Source organism: Ylistrum balloti, unplaced genomic scaffold, assembly GCF_031769215.1.
Source record: "Ylistrum balloti isolate Yb309-2 unplaced genomic scaffold, AGI_CSIRO_Ybal_v1 Utg370494, whole genome shotgun sequence".
NCBI lineage: Eukaryota > Metazoa > Mollusca > Bivalvia > Pectinida > Pectinidae > Ylistrum > Ylistrum balloti.
The window spans coordinates 38,968-63,601 of NW_026782321.1; the positions used below are offsets into that span (position 1 = coordinate 38,968).

The 24,634-nt window shown below is 37.0% G+C and overlaps 1 protein-coding gene across 1 annotated transcript; it reads left to right on the forward strand.

Annotated features, from left to right (window-relative positions):
* Positions 1 to 11,989: 11,989 nt before the first annotated feature.
* On the forward strand, positions 11,990 to 23,805 carry LOC132555471 (mucin-2-like). Its single transcript, XM_060219818.1, has 2 exons — positions 11,990 to 12,119; positions 23,189 to 23,805. Exons 1-2 carry the CDS (start codon positions 11,990 to 11,992, stop codon positions 23,803 to 23,805), a joined length of 747 nt encoding a protein of 248 aa, XP_060075801.1.
* The last annotated feature ends 829 nt before the right edge of the window (positions 23,806 to 24,634 follow it).

Consider the following 24,634-nt stretch of genomic DNA (forward strand, 5'->3'; position numbering starts at 1 on the left):
AGTTATCATTATTATGCTGTTATCAATATTATTACTTTTTATAGTAATTACCTTGTCGGTTAAGTTTACGTTCAGTGGTAAAATATAAAAATCCTATCTTGTAATATACTGAAAGGATAAAGAAACGCAGGGTAATATTTATTCCGATATTTTGAAAACGCGTTCTCCAAATAAAGTGAAACTTTGTGGAACGAGTAATTAGGTCATATTACACCTTAGTCACGGTACAGTGCGCAGCTCTGGTAAATGGAGGAAGGAAAAAACAATAATCTCGTGCACCGTGCTGTTCTGGTCTCATGCAGTGTTGGTCAAGTCACTCTTCGTTAGTCTTTATACAGACCAACTGCTTCCCTAAAATTAATTGAGAATTTGATTCGTTTTAAGAATGGCACGACTCACAGAAGTTCAGAGGGGTCAGGCCATTCTGATGCTGATGCAAGGACAACTGCAAAATCAGGTTACTAGGGACTTTGGTGTTAATGTTTCCACCATAGAACGTCTTGTTAGACGTCTTCGGGAAACTGGGCGATTGGCAGATCGACCTAGGTCAGGACGTCCGCGCGTAACGTCACGACGTCAGGATCGCTATATCGTCGTCTCTCATATGCGTAATCGGCGCCTTATTGCCGTTGAGAGTGCACTTAATGTTCGTGGAAATCATGGGCGTCCTATAAGTTCAAAAACTGTAAGGAATCGATTACGAGAAGTTGGTGTAAGAGCACGTCGCCCCTACGTAGGTCCACACCTTACCCCTGCTCGACGTCAGCGTCGTATGGCCTGGGTCGTTGCTCATGCTCCACGACGGTTTCCTCTGAGGCAGTGGACACAAGTTTTCTTCACGGTCGAGTCTCGATTCTGTCTTTATCGATCTGACGGCCGTCAACGTGTCTACCGACGTCGTGGCGAACGTTTTACGGACGCTTGCGTTGTAGAGAGGGATAGGTTTGGGGGCGGTTCAGTAATGGTGTGTGGAGGAATCTTACACGGGTTAAAATCACAATTGGTTGTTATTGATGGCAATTTAACAGCAGCTAAGTATAGAGATGAGATCCTCCGACCCCATGTTATCCCTTTCTTACAGCAGCATAATCTAACCATCCAGCAGGATAATGCTAGGCCCCACGTAGCAAGGATTGCCAAGTCTTTCTGGCCAACAACAACATTCAACCACTAGATTGGCCGCCATATAGCCCTGATTTGTCCCCGATCGATCATCTTTGGGACCAGTTGGATAGACAGGTTCGAAAGCGCCAGCGCCCCTGATACTCGAGAGTAGTTGACCAGAGCTCTGATTGAAGAGTGGGACAACATCCCCATAAGACAGATTAACGCCCTCATGGACTCTATAACCAGAAGAATAAGGGCCGTGACCACGGCAAACGGCGGACACACATAATATCGATGACTCAGTTCAATTTCAATTTCAAAATCCTATGGGTCCATTCAATTTAATCATTAGTACCTCTACACCAATTGTCAGATGCAAAATACAGACTTTGGAAATTTTTAAGCTTTAATTTATCTGTAAGTATACAAAATTTCGTTTTAAATGAAGCCCGATATCATACTTAATTTCTGGTTTAAAGTTCACCCTGCGTTTCTTTATCCTTTTAGTATATATTTCTTATTATTTATGATGAGAAAACAGACACTGGCCATTTTATTATGTTTCTGGATCTGTCATAGTACAAGTCATTTTTTTCTTCAAATGTCGATCTCACTTCAGCGGGTTTGAGTTTGATTTGAATAGATATTAAGAAAACTTTTCTAGTTTTTTGTAATCGCAGATTTTAATATAGAATGTATGAAATCTACCACAATATGCGCACCTAACACAAACTACAGGCAACAACACTATTGCAACCTCTTTGTTGGACACGTTAATAATGTACACATTTCGTTCTTCTCTGATGACTATTAGAACCTAGGTATCTACACCAGTGCGCCTGAAGGACGAACAGGTGACATTTTATAGCCAACATAACGAAATAACAACAGATAAGAAATGTAAAACATATAGAAAGAAAATTCAGGAAGACGAGAAAACTGAGAAGAGAAATATTTTAAGTTATATATATACTTATAATATCTAACATATGTCACATGAAATGATATTGTAAAGGATAGGAATGGAAATAAGAACCAAACATATAGCGAGAGTCCTGATCCAAGATAACCTTCTCTGGGCATACATCGTCTGTCAGAAATGGCCGAAATATTTCAGTTTTGAAAAACGAAAGGGTTTCCTCTTCTTAAGACCTCCGGGTTCACAAAACTTAACGTCACAGCACCTACATGCTTCATTAAGGAAGTCTTAATTGTGCCACATCATCAATGATTTTATTAAGGTACGAGCTAGGATGCGATGTGAGACAGGGACGAATCGCTTTAATGTTTTTTTTTAAATGGACATTAGCTGTAATGCCAATGGTATTCTTTGTGCCAATTAGTAACATTTATATATATTAGCATTATGAAGGCTGTTGGGGTGTCTTCAATCGTGATATTTGAAGTTTTGGTGTCCATTTTTGCACGACTTTCTAGATACATGTTGATTTATCTATTAGCCCATTACAAAGATTCATCAAGACGCTGTGTTAAGCAGTATGTTATATTGGTATTATCTAGGCCTATTATTTGCCTTTGATGTACATTTGGATTAAATGAAGTTTTATACGGTCTTGTATGACTGGTTGCATTTCTTGTTTTAAAACTACTCCATTTTAGTTTTCATTCCTTCCCTTTTTATTTTGTCTTTCCTTTACTAGATATTTGTCATGTGTCTAGACTTTTAGAAGTGCTAAATATATCTTTGCCAATAATGTTTACAAAATATACTTTAATTTAAAAGAATATAGTTCGTCTTTCTTTAAGATATTGATCGCTTTAGTCTTGTTAAAGGAGTGGTCGGTGTGGTTTGCGTATGGTGTTAAATACGGTCTCTGTCACTCAGCTGACGGGTCAGTGTGGCTTGTATAAAGTGTTAAATACGGTATTGCGAAGACAAAAATGTCAGATGGCTTGAAACGCTGTAATTCAATTAATCGTCGACTTAAACACAGCTGTGCCTTGGGCGATGAAACCAGATAGTTGTCTACCACATGTGTTTTGTATGTAATGTATATTTATGGAGAACGAAATAACTGAATACGTGTTCCTAACTGATGGCCGATAATTGAATATTATTTATCATAAAAAAAGAGATAATGACTGACAGTACCTACAGCAACGCTCACAAAATGTCACCCCTTTTGTTATGAAACAGACGTTACGTATACACAAAATCATAAGTGTTAATGAGAACACAATGGTCTCACAAAGCACGTTACGTGTCGTGTAAACAACTGTCTACCTATTTCTGCAGCCAATTATACGTACTGACCTATAATCAATACGACCCTATACTGACCCTTTCTTGTCCCTACAAAGGTCTCCAACCCGCGACCCAAAGGTGATAGCAAGTGATAGATGGATTCTGTAACTGTAATAGGAAAACAATAGTGAATATTTAAGATCAACGAAGCCCCTAGCGTATAAAATCAAATTACGACATTTGAAAATACAAAATGCATGATCTAGCAACAGACATCTTTAAAGTAAAGAAAGAATATACTTAGGCGTATATAGTTTGAAGTAACCTTCAGTGACAAGGTGACCAATCTATCCAGTGTGTTACATAGCAATATTGTCTAATAATATGATGCGCATCTGACTCCTTTGCATTTTTTTCAGAATCCGGTCATTTTATATATAGATATGTAATACATATTGTAAAACACGAATGCTTTTGTGTGGAAGCATTCACCGTTTTCGTGGTTATTGACTGACCACGAAAATAACTGCCAAGAATGAAACTTCGTATTAAAAATACATTTATGTGACATCCAACCTCGAAAGGACACATGGGATTTAATGACGAAAGAAGGAACCCACCTAGAATTTAAGTTATACACTGTTGTCGTTGTATAATATCTGAATTCCTGATAAACAACTTCACATACGCATTACTAGGATGCCGTTTTATTTTGTTAATGTGATGCTTTGCAGTATGATACAAAATTTGACATATGAATGATACTTTTACCTTAGAATTGTCGAGTTTCTGTTTGGCCTTGTTACAAGCATGACATTTATTTGTGGACGAACGACATCATCTATCATTAGACTCCATGCCCTATTGGTCTAAGGTACCGACAGTGTTGTGCTATTTAATTTGATTCCATTGCTAATGTTACACTGAATCATGTGTCCAATCATTTATTGGTTGCGAATTGGACATTAAAACATGTAACAAACATTAAACGTTGTTATTGAGACTAATAGATTAGGAGCTAGTCGTGCAGTTACCTCAAACAACAGAAATGACCAAGAACGGACAAGCAAGGGGTAAGTATTCTATGGTATAATATAAATGCGTAGAAGTATTGTTTGACAAGAACGACAAGCGTTGGCCTTAAATTACGATATTGTTCACGAACAAACCAGTGTTTACCAGTAAGCGCTAGTAAACCATATCATCTTTGGACATGCACTGTACTGTGCTTCCCACAAACGAGGAAATCACTGACGAATTCAATCGCCCAACTTTCAGGTAAACTTAACAGGTCTTGCTTTGATGTTTATATTAACACGAGTAAATAAAGGTCACATGTGTAAATATGACTTCAATAAGGACAACACAACAAAGGAACTATATATAGATATCTGACGGTAAATATAATCACAAAGCTAAAAAGCACTTGTCTTATTCGGGCGATTTCCAATATTACAATACTTTCATTCGTCAATGATTAGTGTGTGCTTAACTAGGATCTGTTAGAGCGGAACTTGGTTGAGTAAATAACGGACAGTTGCAGTGTACGTTTGTTTTAGGAAGTAAAACCCATCGATTGATTAAACAGATTTTCTACTTTTATAGCATCAGTACTTGCGTACCTCAGAATTCCAGAAGATACCGAGCATTGAAACAAGGTAGTACCAATACTATCTTAGCGATGTTTGTGCGGCTGTTTTTAAAAAAAAAAAAAAAAAAAAACATATTCTACGCTGGCTACAACAGCATTAGGGATCTTAAATTCAGATCTTTTTTCCAATTTGTCAGATAAATTGTTTTCAAAGTTTTGAAAAGGTTAATTCATATGAACACATTTGAACTATTTTTATGTGAAATTCAAAGTACAGAAAGACTCAAAATTTGAATTTTTTGGGAATCATTTTTGAAATTTTGACCCAGGATATCCATTAAGGAGTTGCCTTAGAACTATTGATTTTGATATTTTAAAACAAACATACACATAACGGACATATATTTGGATACTCTGAAAAACAGCCTACATTTTATAACGATATCCTCTAAAATCAAATCAGTATCAAAGAATTTTTAAAAATATTTGAAATCGCTTTTCGTTTATCTGCTTCGGCTATGTGTTGTTGATTTAGTGAGCAAGCGATCCATTTTTGATAGTTGTGTTCCTTACTCCGCCATTGTTTGAATATATAAAGAAATTACTGTGAAAATGGATGATTCCGCATGCTTCTACCAAGATAAACACTTGCTTATATTAGTAACCGACAACTAAATAGAAAAAATAAGGATATACGGTATTGTTGCTTGACAATTCTATTTTGCAAATGTGACACCTTTTATATTGTGTACATTTATGCTGCTTGTGGTTCAGACAAAATCCTAGAGTATGAAGAGGGTTCTCAATAATCCGATTCCAGAATACCCAATCTTGTCATTTTCATGACAGAGGGTTCCTTATCACTGTTTTCTTTTACTTAACACTTTTTTTAACCTTCTTGCATTAATTTTTTCTTACGTAAAAATAGTTTCGCAGATATGGAAAGATTTGTCTTTTCTAAGGAAAAACAAAAGTGTAAATGTTGAATATGGGAGAACATTTCAGACTGAACTACTTGTAGAAATGTGTTTTTATATTCCCCCATAAAGACATATGCTGATATAACTGATACATAGATCATACAATATATACTGGACATAGTCATATTACCCTCGGAACCTTGACATTATAGCGAGAGTCAAGTAGAATATTACTCACAAGGCGACAATATATGCGACAAATGGTCTGACGGGGGGAAACAGCAATTCTACCAGCACCTTCATGAAGTAGGAGAGAACTCAAGGCTTTTGACTTGTGTTGCGCTCAGCGATCTACGATTCTGACGTATACCTACAGAAAAAAAGTTAGTTAATCTTTGTTTATTTGGTAACGTTATATAAATAAAAGGAAGTGTCTCAGTTAACCGAAAAGTTATGTATAACATTATATCGATGGTTGGCAACATGAATTCGGTCGGTGGCAAGTAGAGACCGAGTTCAGTATAGCGTGCAGACAGCCAAGCAGCCCTCAACATGACAAACAAATCAAATATTTGCTGAAGTAATCAGTTAATAATATCTGCTCTGGTTTTTTCTCTTGTCTATTATACATAAACTATTCAAATACAATCAACGACCACAGCGAAGTAATAGTTTGTGTTGTAATGACATGGACTCTGCCCAGAATCGAATTACTTTTAACTTGATAGGTTTTTTCTACCTAGATATATATCCGATGTAGAAATTCAATTCTTACACAGATGTTGAGTCTGATCAGTTTTTGTGTTTATATCTTTATTGAAGTCCTCAATAATCGGGTACAGAAATAACATGACGCAGAAAACGTATACTTTCTGCAACAATGTATGCAATAGAGTGATTCGTATGATCTTTTCTGCGTCATAACCTGGATTCAAGAGATCAAGCAATGCCGTGTATCTAATTGTGAGTGTCAATAATATTTCCTACTTTCCGAGTCAAATTTCTATTTCACTTGATGCATATATATGATTTGCTATAATCTGTTGTGGAGAAGACACTGCCTATATTCTGGGCATTGGTTTACATGTCAGTGAGTGAAGTCTGGATTGTACATTGATATTGTAATGTATATTGTAGTGATGGTGCTATGGAAGGTGCCGTTACGGTATCTCAGTAGTACACCTTCTCATATGACACGGATTAAGAGATGATAGAAGAAATATTAATTTCACATTTACCTTCAGGATATAGAAATACTGGACATGGATTAGTATCTTACAGAAACGTTACGTTGGAATAAACAGTAATGAAAAGCTACCAGAGTATTCCGTAAACATTTCGCTCGAAGATATTTCGTCGATCTATAAAATGAAATAAAATAAATAGGTATTTTCTGGCATAAATTCACAAGAAAAGATACATACTTATTCAAGTGTATTAATTAGCATACAGGTCGAAACATGGTGGGTATTCAAAAGCCAATAATAGGTGTTCTCTTAAAATGAAGGAATACTGCTTTAACAGATTACTATTTCGTGATCTAGTGTAATGACACCTAATACACACGTGTTACATTATATCACGGGTTAAATTTTCGCGCTCGTATGTATGTGTCGCGAAACAGCGAAAATATCATCCATGCGAAATAAATCGGCCCTACGGAGTCCGATATTTTCATTATTCTGTCGGAGACCCCCCTGCACACATTTCCTCACAGACTCAACATCCCCGCATTTTTATTCCAGAAAATTATGCAAGGTATGCCCGTTGTTGTACACAAACACAATTTTATCGTACAGAAAAAAAAACAAACTGTTGTATCCAAGTTCGGCTGACACAAATCGATTTAAAAAAAAAAATATCCTAGTTTTGTCTAATCAGGGTTTAGATGTTGTTGACATGTTGGTATTTTCTGGGTTATTTTTCGGACAGGTGACCACAAATGTTTACACGTTCGATGTGAGAATCTGACCGCGGTTCCCTTTACTACAAACTTTCAGGATTTTTCGATATCTAAATATACTGTGTATGAGCTGTAACCTGAAATTGTGTTTATTTCTATTTTTGTTACAGGCACTTTGACACAAAAAGTCGGTTTCCGTCGTTTCATATTACATTTTTGAACTGGTCGAACCTTGTCATTTGCATAACATCAGCCATGTGATTACATAACATCCTTAAGGTGTTGATACATAGATCATATAATTACTTATATAACCTGCAATTCGTAACAGGTATAGTAACCTTCCCGAGTCAAATCAATATACATTTACTCTGGCTAAGAAGTCTGTGACAAAAATGAAAGTGAAAATTGGATAATAAAGTACTTGGAGACTGATTATGTATAAGCGTACAATGATGCACAAAGTAAACACCAAAATGATTTGTACTCTCGTGATTTTGAATTATTCATGTATTTGTTTTCAGATTGAATTGTCATCAATGTTTGATAGAATTTTCCGTAACCATGAACTGATATTATCCTGATTGTTATATTTTACCTGTACAGTTATAACAGAAACACGGATTTAAGTAACGTGACCAGTAAAACTACAATGACAGTTCATAAAACACAAACACTTTAAATTTTCATTATACCTCATTACCAATAGGCGAACAAAAAACAATGTTACATCAAAGTCCATCGATTGTGTGTGAAAAAAATACTGAAACGACGAATATCTACGAAGTTGAAGAACAATTAAATCAGTTGATCTGTTAAGTGAAATCATCAAGAGCATTATGATGGTGACAATGTTGATGTCATCAAACACGAGGTCACCAATCGACGTTATATTATAAAATGTGTTTTTAGCTATAAATGTTGTAAGTCTATTTACTTCCGGGTTCAGTGATATTCAGTTTTTATATGATGTTACTGGTTAAAAGTAGAAATAATCAGTAAAAAGAATTCATCAATGTTGTGGTACGGCTGTAATTTGTAAATGTACAGCTTCCTAGAGCTTGGCAGGCTTTATATATATTTTTAATATATGTTTTTAAAGAAGAGATAGTATGTTCTATATGAGATACGTGATGTATTTGACATGCCACAGCCCCCGTACAAACTTATAAGATTTCATTTCCATTAAGGCTATCCACTCGGATACTTTATAGTTGTTCGATTCATCCTATTCTGATGTTTCTCATTGGAATTACAAAAGTGTTACTGTTCTTGGTTCGTGCCTTTCATTTTATCCTCCTCAAGTTTTCGGGAAAAGGATTTGAGATAGGTTAGAAGACTTGTGCCTAATCAAATTGTATTTGATACAATAAAAAGGATTAAATCAAAATCAAATTATATGCACAGATTTATAAATAACTTTGTATACACAAGATTTTACAAAATCATAGCAAAATCATTCGAGCCTACTCTACGGTCAATCTTCCTTTGATAACTCTGATCCACGTTTTTGTCCTTCAATTGCTCTGATGGAACAAATTTAATCAGGGGTAATTAATAAACAGGATATCAATATAGAATTTGTTACAATTTGCTGTCTGATAACATGATATATTCCCCAATGTTTATCAGATTTCCACCTTTTAAACTCTAGTTTGATCAACGTCATTTAGACTCTTTTCCCATACCTCGCAAACATTTAGATGATTTAGGGCAGTACTTGGAATGTTGTTGATTATACGGCAGTGTAATGTATCAAAGAACAATTACGTTATCAAATTTACCTTTGTCCAGTTGGCATTCATAGGCCCATGAATGCCAATTGAAAGCAGTCCAGTGCTTAAATGAATGTTTGAAATAGTGTTTATCTCATATGCCATTTGCATATCGGAGATCCATTCGTAGCCTTGATTAATCCTTTGATTTGATATTTTAGTTACGATTGGTATATGTGAATGTTGTGTTGCAGTGTCATTGCTTCAGCATCCAGGGTAAATTCTATTTTATTTTACTCAATTTAGGTACAACATGTTTTGTTTTATATGTCTTAATCTTAATATCAAAGCATACTTAAAAAAACTTTGATATGATTTTTTTTTATAATTATTAAGAGCTTGCCTCATGTTTACCAATGTCAGCGTAATGCTACTGGTTAAGTTGTTATGATATCGTACCGTGCCCAGACAATTACATGTCATATATGGGGGCTAGAGATGTGAAGTTGTCCGCCAGTGTCTAGCATCCACAAGCTATAAAGCCAAGACCTATGGCTGTGTCGTAGACGTAAAATCCCTTAACAAAGAGAAAATCATGTTCCCTAAGTTCCTCTTTGAAAAGCTGTATGATCAACGTCCAGTTTTTGACATATTGTTTTATCCTGATTTCAGTCAGTACTTTGGCAAATGCTGACAAACAAACGCCGTATATTAATACTGTAAAATAGAACACAGAACTATAGGTCAGCTAGGTGCAAGCGTGTAAAAAGGAATATATATTTAATGATGTACAAATTAATAATGACACGCCACCACCCAGAATACAGTGTATGTTGAAATATAATAAGATATCGAAAGCGAAAAGGGAGGGCGAGTGATCTCATCGTCTTGTCATTAATATCGTCACCATGGAAACGAAAGAACGGATTCATGTAAATAATAGGATTGTAAAGTAATTCTCAGTGACACGACATCAAAGCCATGTTAGTCATCCTTGAAACAGAAAAAATGTAATTGTCAGAAAATTACAAGACTCTAATAAACATAAAGAAGGTATTTAGTAAGCCTGAATATGAGAATATGGACATCTTCATGCTGTGTACATAGAAATAGCATTTCCTCATGGAGACGTCAAACGGCGTGTCTCTGTTGTTGGCGAGAGTAATCAAGGGTATACGGAATGATTCATTACCGGCTCAAGTTTCTCTAGTCAAATAGCGGGATCTTGATGGATAACTTAGAACCATTAAATAAGTTGGATTAGTCTGTTCGTTTTTATATAAAAAATGCCAAGTTATTCGGCAGCAATGTTCAAAAGCGATCACTCGGTGTGACAAAGGGATGGTGGTTATAACTGCATGCGAATAAATCAGCTTTGTGTCGCCTTCATCACCTCAGGTAAAACCTAAATATAGCGTTCATATGCACTCTCACGGGTTTAAACTAATTCTTCGGGTTTAAAAAGCTTTTTGTAACTTTATGGCAAAGTCATTTAGACATAACTGTGTACATATTAAGATAAATTTATATATTTTTGCTTTTGAATGCATTTTAACCTGAAAATTGCGATGTTAGATTAGCATAGCCATGACGCGAATTTCGTATTATTAGGAACATATTTTTATCTGCATTGTCAAACAGTTGTCTTCTCTTCATATTATAACTAATATATATATTTTCATAATCCATAATTGTCTCCATAAAGATAAGTACAATGTAGATATTATCCAATTACTTAATGCAGCATCTGGCTCCATCGTAATGAACAGCATCTGGCTTACTGATTGATTGGTAACAGTGCTACCTCAGATTACATATCATGGTGTGTTGGCAATCGATGACTGTTTGGCATTTCGATAGAACTCAATATCACTAATTTTCTAACGTTTCCAAAATACACCGAATGCTACACATTCCTACAGTCTACATATAACTTGATATATTATTCTATGTGACACGACGTCCATATTAGTTTTGTGCGGTTTCCAAAAAAATACTTATCGGAAGTAGACCTTATTGCGTTTATTTCTTCATAGCCCATGTGACTACCGAGTCGTGATGATGGCCACATTCTACGGAGTATGACTTCGGAGATTGGTTAATGGAGTCTTGGTACTTAATCTGAAATATTGTCCTCAAAACGTCCGAGCAGTTTTTTCATTGCCCTATCTAATGGTTTGTATTCACAATTCTTCGAACTAGCGACAAGGTGATGAAACGAGCTGGTTGTACTTTACGAGGAGAATTGACAAGATACTGTTGTCCTTGACAGTTGAAATAACTAGATTTACTGTGGAGACGTTCTGAAGCTTATGGCAGTATCAACTGCCATCAAATTTCTATTTATTTCCTTATTCTTGGATTTATGACACTTTGTTTGTTCTCATTTTCCTTTTAACACTATTTACTGCTTGGAGAAGACGCAAAAGTGATTCTAAAATGCCATCATGACATATATGTGACTTGGCATGTGTCTGCGAAAGACGCGTGTATGTATGTTGTGGTTCATCATTGGCGAATTGTTTTGATAATAAACATTAATCAAAAATGAATATGGATTTCACAATCGACAACCAACACCGCAGACGGTATTCTCCATCGCCAAATAATCTCTCCCCAACGACAAGTCCAGGGGATAGAAGTCCGAGTCCAAGCGCCTGGAGAAGAAGTGCAAGTCGTAAGTATATCAGAATGATGTGAACGTATATGTATATCCTGATAGTAAAATCTGTAAGATTAGAAAAGCTGCAGATTCGTGACACGTGATTTGACTCTCCTTACACGCGGTGGTTTGCGTCTATGAGGAAGCTGTGTAACGGCCCAGACTGTCGTCACTGTATCCTTCGGCAACACACTTTATTCTAGTTGCTTTGGTTGACAACGGGCCTTCCGTATGTTGTTCGGTAAGTAAGTCATCAGCTACTTTAAGCCAAGGCCTAGCTTCAAACTGGCCCAAGCTATTCACGGCAGGATAAATCCAAAAGGAAGTATACAAATAGAAATAACACAGAAATATTGTTGGTCAATATTCTCTCCAAAATAGCACTGGTTATGGGTCATCGGCGCAAAAATGGCGACACATACATTGCATGTAAAATAGACACAGAAGTTGTTATATCTGGCATTCTTAATATACTTACCGATAATTATGAAGAAATAAGAGCCTAATAGACAATAGGACATACTTATTTTTACCCCAATAACTTGTTGTGCTATCCTTATGGCATAAAAAAGACCATCAACAACCGTTCTCAAGTACAAATGTTGGGTATTAACACAAGTTACAACAATGATAACATGTATGTCCTGAGTATCGAGCTTAACAAGTTACTCCTTCCACGGCCACACCAGGACTGACTCTATTTGCTGTGATCTTACAGTTTATCATAAGGTAATTATATTCTAATTCTGATAGAGAAAAGTGTCTTCTACTGATCTACAATTAAACCGTGAACAGTTAATGTCTCACTGGTGGAGAGCATGTCCAGCCAATGTTTCACGGCATGATTCTGACACTAAGGTGACCGCAATGAAACTATCTGTCTGATAAGCCAGCCGGTTTAACACAAATTATGTTCTACACTTGAGTGACAAATTTCATCATTAACGCTTATCAAATATTAAACCTTCACCAGGAATGATTTCAGTGCCAGGCCAGGCTAGTTGAAACTCGTTAGTGGACAATGGATCATGGATCCATTAACAAAACGCCTCGACTATTGATAGTCACAAGTTTATACAAGGTATGTATCTGGCTTTGTAGGAAATCCCCTACAATACGCTGTTAAAAACGCTTCCTAAAATGTCGCCCTTTTTATTGTTCACGTGTAAAACAGAACATTTTCAATTTTGCTTGCATTCACATTATTTTTACAATGCCTTTAATATCAATTATTAAGGATTATTCCTACTATTATTGTTGTTTCGCAAATACGAATTTAGCTAGTAGGCAATGGATATAGGACTGTATATCATGTGTTCGACGCCCAGTCCGTGCACGAGTTGATAAAAAAAAACATGTTTTTATATAATTTTATTTGTGTTATTTATACACAAATTAAAAACTAGATAATCAAATGCGTACCCTGACACAAATAAATGTTTTAATTCATAATATTTTTTTTATCCATGCTAAAAATCTGACGCATTGTTATTAAGGCTTGCATTAGGCTGTCGTGCTAAAACTTCTCGCATACTGTAAATCATGAATTCACAAGCCCGGCCGGGATAGTCGTGAGGGCAGTCAATACGAACATCCTATACGAAATCTGTCTGCTCTAACTATATGTAGGTTGACTCAGTGTTACATCTTTGGAATTCATCTTATATAATCAGGACTATTTATAACAAAACTCAACGGTTAGTATATTGCAGAAAACATACGTCAAAATATGAAAATTAAAAACGAAATAAAACACACACACACAAACACACGCACACACACACACACACCACCACCACCACCACCACCACCCACCCACCCACACACATACACCACCACCACCCACCCACACACACACACACACACACACACACACACACACACACACACACACACACACACACACACACACACACACACACACACACACACACACACACACACACACACACACACACACACACACACACACACACACACACACACACCCTCACACACACACACACACACACACACACACACACACACACACACACACACACACACACACACACACACACACACACACACACACACACACACACACACACACACTCACTCACACACACACACACACCACCACCACTGAGACCCCCCCACACACAAACACACATCCAAAACGTAATGGAAGGGAAGTAACTCCGATATTTACCTATAACTAGCATTAACTTGTCCCAATGCAATCATATAATATTCAAAATCCCATATCATATCAATTTGAACATAAAAAGAAACAAAAACAAAAACACAGACATTCTTTTTTAGATATATCACGTTTGCAGTCAGAGTAAACAGGCATCAGAACTATACAGCTTTGTCGCTATTTACGGTGGTTGGTGGTTATTCCTGTGATATGTGTGAAAGTTTATATTGAGAGGCCCAAAAACTCTTAACCAGCCATGACATGAAATTGAGTACTCGGAGAAAAAAAAACATGAAAAGAATTGATATGGAATGGGCTGACAAGACTAGCTTCCGGCACCTATATCGCTGTGTTAGTATCATAATTCATTCGTTCCCATTTTGTAGGAATGCAGTACCGAAACAATAAACATATATCAGACTTTGTATGATTCTATATTGCGACAAATAAAAGGGCCACGAGGTAACTAAGAGTTTGTATTTTTGATAAAAAGTAATAGTTTCCTGACAAAATCAGAAACTAGGATTAATATCTTCCAGATATAACGCTGAACCATACAGCCTTAAAATGACGATTTTCCTCAAAGTATATTTTATACAAAATGGATTTATATGCAAGATGGTTTTGTGTATAGTTGTATACCCATTCTGATGTCATCAAAGTGGAAGTTTTTCCCAGTTGTATTGTCACCATTACATCCGACGTTTTGCACATCCCTACTGGACGCCCCTACTGTCACCTCTAATGGTCTGCTATTGATCTGAATAGTCAGTCTACAGAGATTTCCTGACCTTGTGGACGAAACAGACATATTCCTAAGTTTATATACCAGGTCCAGATCCGTTACAAAGTAATAGCGATGTTGTTGGCGAATTATTGTAGCTGTGTGACGACTGTACCAGCAATCACAAAAGGATATGGACTGTTGAGCTTCAGGAGAGTGTCTTTTTTCTGTTGTTTATCATATGGGTTTCCTTTCCAGTGGAAGGATCTCTATAAAAAGGGCCACAAGAAGGTGTCCAGGTTAGTAATTAGGCCCATGAGAGTATTCTAGCTAGAATTGACGCTCTCTCTCTTACATCGTGAACTAGAAACATTGGACGCGCTACTGTTATAAAGAAAAAGGCGGACAAAGTGTGGGAAAAAATGGCTCCATGGATTGATAGTGAGGGAAATAATGAAATATCATTACAAATTTTAAAGAGAAATGGCCTTTTCTGATTCTATATTACGATAAATCGATATACCTTAATTGGTATCTATACACGTTTTGAGAAAAATCTGTACATATTGAGTGACCTCACTTTATACATCAGGAGACATCACTGTATATAGGGAGACATCACTGTATATATGGAGACATAACTTGATGTAGGGAGACATCATTGTATATAGGTACACATCACTGTATATACGGATACATCATTGTATATAGGGAGACATCACTGTATATAGGGAGACATCACTGTATATATGGAGACATAACTTGATGTAGGGAGACATCATTGTATATAGGTAGACATCACTGTATATACGGATACATCATTGTATATAAAGGAGACATCACTGTATATAGGGAGACATCACTGTATATAGGACGACATCAATATATTTAGGGAGACATCAATGTATTCAGGGAGACATCATTTTATATAAGGAGACATCACTGTATATAAGGAGACATCACTGTATATAGGGAGACATCAATATATTTAGGGAGACATCACTTTATATAGGGAGACATCACTGTATATATGGAGACATCACTGTATATAGGGAGACATCACTGTATATAGGGAGACATCACTGAATATATGGAGACATAACTTGATGTAGGGAGACATCACCGTATATAGGGAGACATCACTGTATATAGGTAGACATCACTGTATATAGGGATACATCATTGTATATAAAGGAGACATCACTGTATATAGGGCGACATCACTGTATATAGGACGACATCACTGTATATAGGTAGACATACCTGAATATAGGATGATATCACTGTATATAGGGAGACATACCTGTATATATATATGATAAATCACAGTATATAGGGAGACATCACTGTATATAGCGAAACATCAATATGTATAGGGAGACATCATTGTACATAGGAATATATCACTGTATATAGAGAGAAATCACTGTATATAGGGAGATTCCATTGTGTATAGGGAGACATCATTGTATATAGGGAGGCATCACTGTATTTAGGGAGACATCACCGTATATAGGGAGAAATCACTGTATATCTATGATATATCACTATATATAGGGCGTCAAAACTGTATACATGGAGACATCACTGTATAAAGTGAGACATCACTGTATATAGGGAGACATCACGGTATATAGGGACACATCACTTGATATAGGGAGGCATGACTGTCTATAGGGAGACATCATTGTATATAGGGTGTCATCACTGTATATAGGGAGACATCACTATATATAAGGAGACATCACTGTATATAGGGAGACATCACTATATATAAGGAGACATCACTGTATATAGGGAGACATCACTGTATATAGGGAGACATCTCTGTATATAGGTAGACATCACTGTATATACGGATACATCATTGTATATAAAGGAGACATCACTGTATATAGGGAGACATCACTGTATATAGGACGACATCAATATATTTAGGGAGACATCAATGTATTTAGGGAGACATCACTTTATATAGGGAGACATCACTGTATATAAGGAGACATCACTGTATATAGGGAGACATCACTGTATATAAGGAAACATCACTGTATATAGGGAGACATCAATATATTTAGGGAGACATCACTTTATATAGGGAGACATCACTGTATATAGGGAGACATCACTGTATATAGGGAGACATCACTGTATATATGGAGACATAACTTGATGTAGGGAGACATCACTGTATATAGGTAGACATCACTGTATATAGGGATACATCATTGTATATAAAGGAGACATCACTGTATATAGGGAGACATCACTGTATATAGGACGACATCACTGTATATAGGTAGACATACCTGAATATAGGATGACATCACTGTATATAGGGAGACATACCTGTATATATATGATAAATCACAGTATATAGGGAGACATCACTGTATATAGGGAAACATCACTGTATATAGAGAGAAATCACTGTATATAGGGAGATTCCATTGTGTATAGGAAGACATAACTTGATATAGGGAGGCATGACTGTATATAGGGATAAATCACAGTATATAGGGAGACATCACTGTATTTAGGGAGACATCACCGTATATAGGGGGAAATCACTGTATATATGATGACATCACTGTATATCTATGATATATCACTATATATAGGGTGTCATAACTGTATACTTGGAGACATCACTGTATAAAGTGAGACATCACTGTATATAGGGATACATCACGGTATATAGGGAGACATCACTGTTTATAGCGAGACATCACTGTATAAAGTGAGACATCAATGTATATAGGGAGACATCTTTGTATATAGGGAGACACCACTGTATATAGGTAGACACCACTGTATATATGGAGGCATCACTTTATGTAGGTAGACACCACTGTATTTAGGGAGACTCCACTGTGTATAGGGAGACATAACTTGATATAGGGAGGCATGACTGTATATAAGGAGACATCAGTGTATATAGGGTGGCATCACTGTATATAGCATGACAACACTGTATATAGGTAGTCTTACCTGTATATAGTGAGACATCACTGTATATAGGGAGACATACCTGTATATCTATGATAAATCACAGTATATAGGGAGACATCACTGTTTATAGGGAAACATCAATATATATAGGGAGACATCACTGTATATATGATACATCAATGATTATATCGTTGTATATAGGGACAAACATCACTGTATATAGAGAGAAATCACTGTATAAAGAGAGACATCACTGTATATTGGGAGACATCAATGTATTTAGGGAGACATCACTGTATATCTATGTTATATCACTGTATATTGGGAGGAGACATTACCGTATAAAGGGAGACATCAATGTTTATAGGGAGACATCACTGTATATAGGGATGCATCACTGTTTATTTATGATACATCAATGTATATATGGGAAAATCATTGTTTATAGGGAGACATCACTGTATATAGGGAGACATCACTATAGATAGGGAGACATCACAGTATATAGGGAGACATCACTGTTTATAGGGAAACATCAAGATATATAGGGATACATCACTGTATATCTATGATACATCAATGATTATAGGGAGACATCATTGTATATAGGGACAAACATCACTGCATAAAGGGAGAAATCATTGTATAATGAGAGACATCACTGTATATTGGGAGACATCAATGTATTTAGGGAGACATCACTGTATATCTATGTTTTATTACTGTATATTGGGAAGAGACATTACCGTATAAAGGGAGACATCAATGTTTATAGGGAGACATCACTGTATATAGGGATGCATCACTGTTTATTTATGATACATCAATGTATATATGGGAAAATCATTGTTTATAGGGAGACATCACTGTATATAGGGAGATATCACTATAGATAGGGAGACATACCTGTATATCTATGATAAATCACAGTATATAGGGAGACATCACTGTTTATAGGGAAACATCAATATATACAGGGAGACATCACTGTATATCTATGATACATCAATGATTATAGGGAGACATCATTGTATATAGGGACAAACATCACTGCATAAAGGGAGAAATCATTGTATAAAGAGAGACGTCACTGTATATTGGGAGACATCAATGTATTTGGGGAGACATCACTGTATATCTATGTTATATCACTGTATATTGGGAGGAGACATTACCGTATAAAGGGAGACATCAATGTTTATAGGGAGACATCACTGTATATAGGGATGCATCACTGTTTATTTATGATACATCAATGTATATATGGGAAAATCATTGTTTATAGGGAGACATCACTGTATATAGGGAGACATCACTATAGATAGGGAGACATCACAGTATATAGGGAGACATCACTGTTTATAGGGAAACATCAATATATATATAGGGAGACATCACTGTATATCTATGATACATCAATGATTATAGGGAGACATCATTGTATATAGGGACAAACATCACTGCATAAAGGGAGAAATCATTGTATAATGAGAGACATCACTGTATATTGGGAGACATCAATGTATTTAGGGAGACATCACTGTATATCTATGTTATATTACTGTATATTGGGAGGAGACATTACCGTATAAAGGGAGACAACAATGTTTATAGGGAGACATCACTGTATATAGGGATGCATCACTGTTTATTTATGATACATCAATGTATATATGGGAAAATCATTGTTTATAGGGAGATATCACTGTATATAGGTAGACATCAATATAGATAGGAGACATCACTGTATATAGGGAGACATCACTGTATTTAGGGATGCATCACTGTTTATTTATGATACATCAATGTATATATGGGAAAATCATTGTTTATAGGGAGATATCACTGTATATAGGTAGACATCACTATAGATAGGGAGTCATCACTGTATATAGGGATACAACACTGTATATCTATGATATATCACTATATATAGGGTGTCATAACTGTATACATGGAGACATCACTGTATAAAGTGAGACATCACTGTATATAGGGAGACATCGCGGTATATAGGGAGACATCACTGTATATAGGGAGACATCACTATAGATAGGGAGTCATCACTGTATATAGGGATACATCACTGTATATCTATGATATATCACTATATATAGGGTGTCATAACTGTATACATGGAGACATCACTGTATAAAGTGAGACATCACTGTATATAAGGAGACATCGCGGTATATAGGGAGACATCACTGTTTATAGCGAGACATCACTGTATAAAGTGAGACATCAATGTATATAGGGAGACATCACTGTATATAGGGAGACATCACTGTATATAGGTAGACACCACTGTATATATGGAGGCATCACCGTATGTAGGTAGACACCACTGTATTTAGGGAGACTCCACTGTGTATAGGGAGACATAACTTGATATAGGGAGGCATGACTGTATATAGGGAGACATCAGTGTATATAGGGTGGCATTACTGTATATAGGATGACATCACTGTATATAGGTAGACTTACCTGTATATAGTGTGACATCACTGTATATAGGGAGACATACCTGTATATAGTGTGACATCACTGTGTATAGGGAGACATACCTGTATATAGTGTGACATCACTGTATTTAGGGAGACATCACCGTATATAGGGAGACATCACTGTATATAGGGAGACATCACTGTATATAGGGATACATCACTGTATATCTATGATATATCACTATATATAGGGCGTCATAACTGTATACATGGAGACATCACTGTATAAAGTGAGACATCACTGTATATATGGAGGCATCACTGTATGTAGGTAGACACCACTGTATGTAGGGAGACTCCACTGTGTATAGGGAGACATAACTTGATATAGGGAGGCATGACTGTATATAGGGAGACATCATTGTATATAGCGTGGCATCACTGTATATAGGGAGACATCACCGTATGTAGGTAGACACCACTGTATTTAGGGAGACTCCACTGTGTATAGGGAGACATAACTTGATATAGGGAGGCATGACTGTATATAGGGAGACATCAATGTATATAGGGTGGCATTACTGTATATAGGATGACATCACTGTATATAGGTAGACTTACCTATATATAGTGTGACATCACTGTATATAGGGAGACATACCTGTATATCTATGATAAATCACAGTATATAGGGAGACATCACTGTATATTTGGAGACATCACTGTATATAGGGATACATCACTGTATATCTATGATATATCACTATATATAGGGCGTCATAACTGTATACATGGAGACATCACTGTATAAAGTGAGACATCACTGTATATAGGAAGACACCACTGTATATATGGAGGCATCACTGTATGTAGGTAGACACCACTGTATGTAGGGAGACTCCTCTGTGTATAGGGAGACATAACTTGATATAGGGAGGCATGACTGTATATAGGGAAACATCATTGTATATAGCGTGGCATCACTGTATATAGGGAGACATCACCGTATATAGGGAGAAATCAGTATATATTGGGAGACATCATTGTATATACGGAGACATCTATGTATATACGGAGACATCTATGTATATAGGGAGACATTACAGTATATAGGGAGACATCTTTGTATAAAGTGAGACATCACTGTGTTTAGGAAGAAAACACTGTAAAAAAATGGTTCCATGGATTGATAGTGAGGGAAATAATGAAATATCTTTACAAATTTTAAAGAGAAATGGCCTTTTCTGATTCTATATTACGACAAATCGATATACCTTAATTGATATCTATACACGTTTTGAGAAAAATCTGTACATATTGAGTGACCTCACTTTATACATCAGGAGACATCACTGTATATAGGGAGACATCTATGTATATAGAGAGACATCACTGTATATAGTGAGACATCACTGTATATACGGAGACATCTATGAATATAGGGAGACATCACTGTTTATAGGGAGACATCACTATATATAGAGAGACATCATTGTATATAGGGAGACATCACTGTACATTCTGGAATGTTTTTATGTATAAAGTGACAACAATTTTTTATTTAGGTGACATCACTGTCCGTATTTTTTATTGTTCCAGACGATTTGCGACGAACCTCTCGTAAATTATTCAGTGGTTTTACCACCAACTCCTGAAAAGAGTCTTCGCTATCTAACAATGTACCATGCTGTTCAAAGGACTGTAAACCCAGCAAAGAAAGCACCAATGAAAACAATTCATCCCTGTTATACTGAATTCAACACCAAGATGATCACTTTGCACGAATTGGTAGAAATGCTATAATCTGACTTTGCCCAAAGTTAATATTGCTGATGTGTTATGGCACAGTTGGCGTGAATGCTATTTACATAATCTATTAATATGGGGTTAACTTGACGGAATGAGGTTATATTAGTTCTGCTACAATTACAGTTAATAGGCGACATATTTATCGAATATTTATCCTCTCCCAAAATGTATAAGTTCTTATATCATTATATAACTGGACAATGGTGATGACGGTGGTAATGATGATGATGATGATGATGACGATGATGATGATGATGATGATGACAAAGACGACGAAGACGACGATGGAATAAAAATGTATGTTTTTTTTTTGCCATGTACTGATCTATTAGCTTGTCAGAATACCTATATGTAGGCTATTTATTTTTGTTTTCAAGTCCCCCTGATGTTGACATGTGCCTTTCAAATCAAGTTACACGTGACATCACGTGCCATCTTTCATATATAGTGTATATTAGCAGCAACATTTGGGTTTGGATGTAGGTCAATTTGTACTGTAGATGTGCTATGGACTTTACATAGAAAACAACAGATTGCATCAGATATAGGATCAATGGAACAAAAATAAGTCTTGTAGAGTTACGTCCAGCCTATAAATTAGTTGATTGGGAATAATTTGAAAATCAATGCTGTACAATATATATAAGATATCGATTATATTATTGGACATATGAATTTTATATTTCACGAACTGAAATATGGACAATGAAACGAGGTATGCTATTCTTGATACCGTGGTAAGTAAACTCAACTTCATTTTGGTAATAAAACTTGTCATTTGAGAAAGACTTGAACAAATACAGCTTGACGGGAGGGCTTGTTGACATTACTTGTGACGGTACTGTACAAACATTGGCACGATCATTGTTTAAAAGCATTCATTCCATTGGAGTATGTGAGACCGCTGGTGTCACAATCACAGCATATGAGACCGCTGTTCCAACAGCCTAAGAGACCGTTGTTATCACAGCCTACAAGACCGCTGTTGTCACAACCACAGCATACGAGACCGCTGTAGTCACAACCACAGCATACGAGACCGCTATAGTCACAACCACATCATACGAGACCACTGTTGTCACAACCACATCATACGAGACCGCTGTTGTCACAACCACAGCATACGAGACCGCTGTTGTCACAACCACATCTTCCGAGACTGATATTGTCACAACCACAGCATACGAGACCACTGTTGTCACAACCACAGCATACGAGACCGCTGTTGTCACAACCACATCTTACGAGACTGATATTGTCACAACCACAGCATACGAGACTGAAGTTGTCACAGCCACAGCATACGAGACCGCTGTTGTCACAACCACAGCATACGAGACCACTGTTGTCACAACCACATCATACGAGACCGCTGTTGTCACAACCACAGCATACGGGACCGCTGTTGTCACAACCAAATCTTACGAGACTGATATTGTCATAACCACAGCCTACAAGACCGATCATGTCACAGCCACAGACTATGAGACCGCTATTGTCACGGCCACAGCCTACGGGACCGCTGTTGTCACAACCACATCATACGAGACCACTGTTGTCATACGAGAACGCTGTTGTCAACTATGAGACCGCCGTTGTCACAGCCACAACCTACGAGAACGCTGTTGTCACAGCTTACGAGAGTCACACCGCTGTTGTCACAACCACAGCATACGAGACCGCTGTTGTCACAGCCTACAGCCTATGAGACCGCCGTTGTCACAGCCACAACCTACGAGAACGCTGTTGTCACAGCTTACGAGAACGCCGTTGTCACAGCCTGTTGTCACAACCACAGCATACGAGACCACTGTTGTCACAACCACACCATACGAGACCGCTGTTGTCACAACCACAGCATACGAGACCACTGTTGTCACAACCACATCATACGGGACCGCTGTTGTCACAACCACGGCATACGAGACCGCTGTTGTCACAACCACATCTTACGAGACTGATATTGTCACAACCACAGCATACGAGACTGAAGTTGTCACAACCACAGCATACGAGACCACTGTTGTCACAACCACATTATACGAGACCACTGTTGTCACAACCACAGCATACGAGACCGCTGTTGTCACAACCACAGCATACGAGACCAATGTAGTCACAACCACAGCATGCGAGACCACTGTTGTCACAACCACATCATACGAGACCGTTGTTGTCACAACCACAGCATACGAGACCACTGTTGTCACAACCACATCTTACGAGACTGATATTGTCACAACCACAGCATACGAGACCGCTGTTGTCACAACCACAGCCTACAAGACCGATTTTGTCACAGCCACAGACTATGAGACCGCTGTTGTCACGGCCACAGCCTACGGGACCGCTGTTGTTACAGACACAGCCTAAGAGACCGCTGTTGTCAACGCATAAGAGACCGCTGGTGTCACAA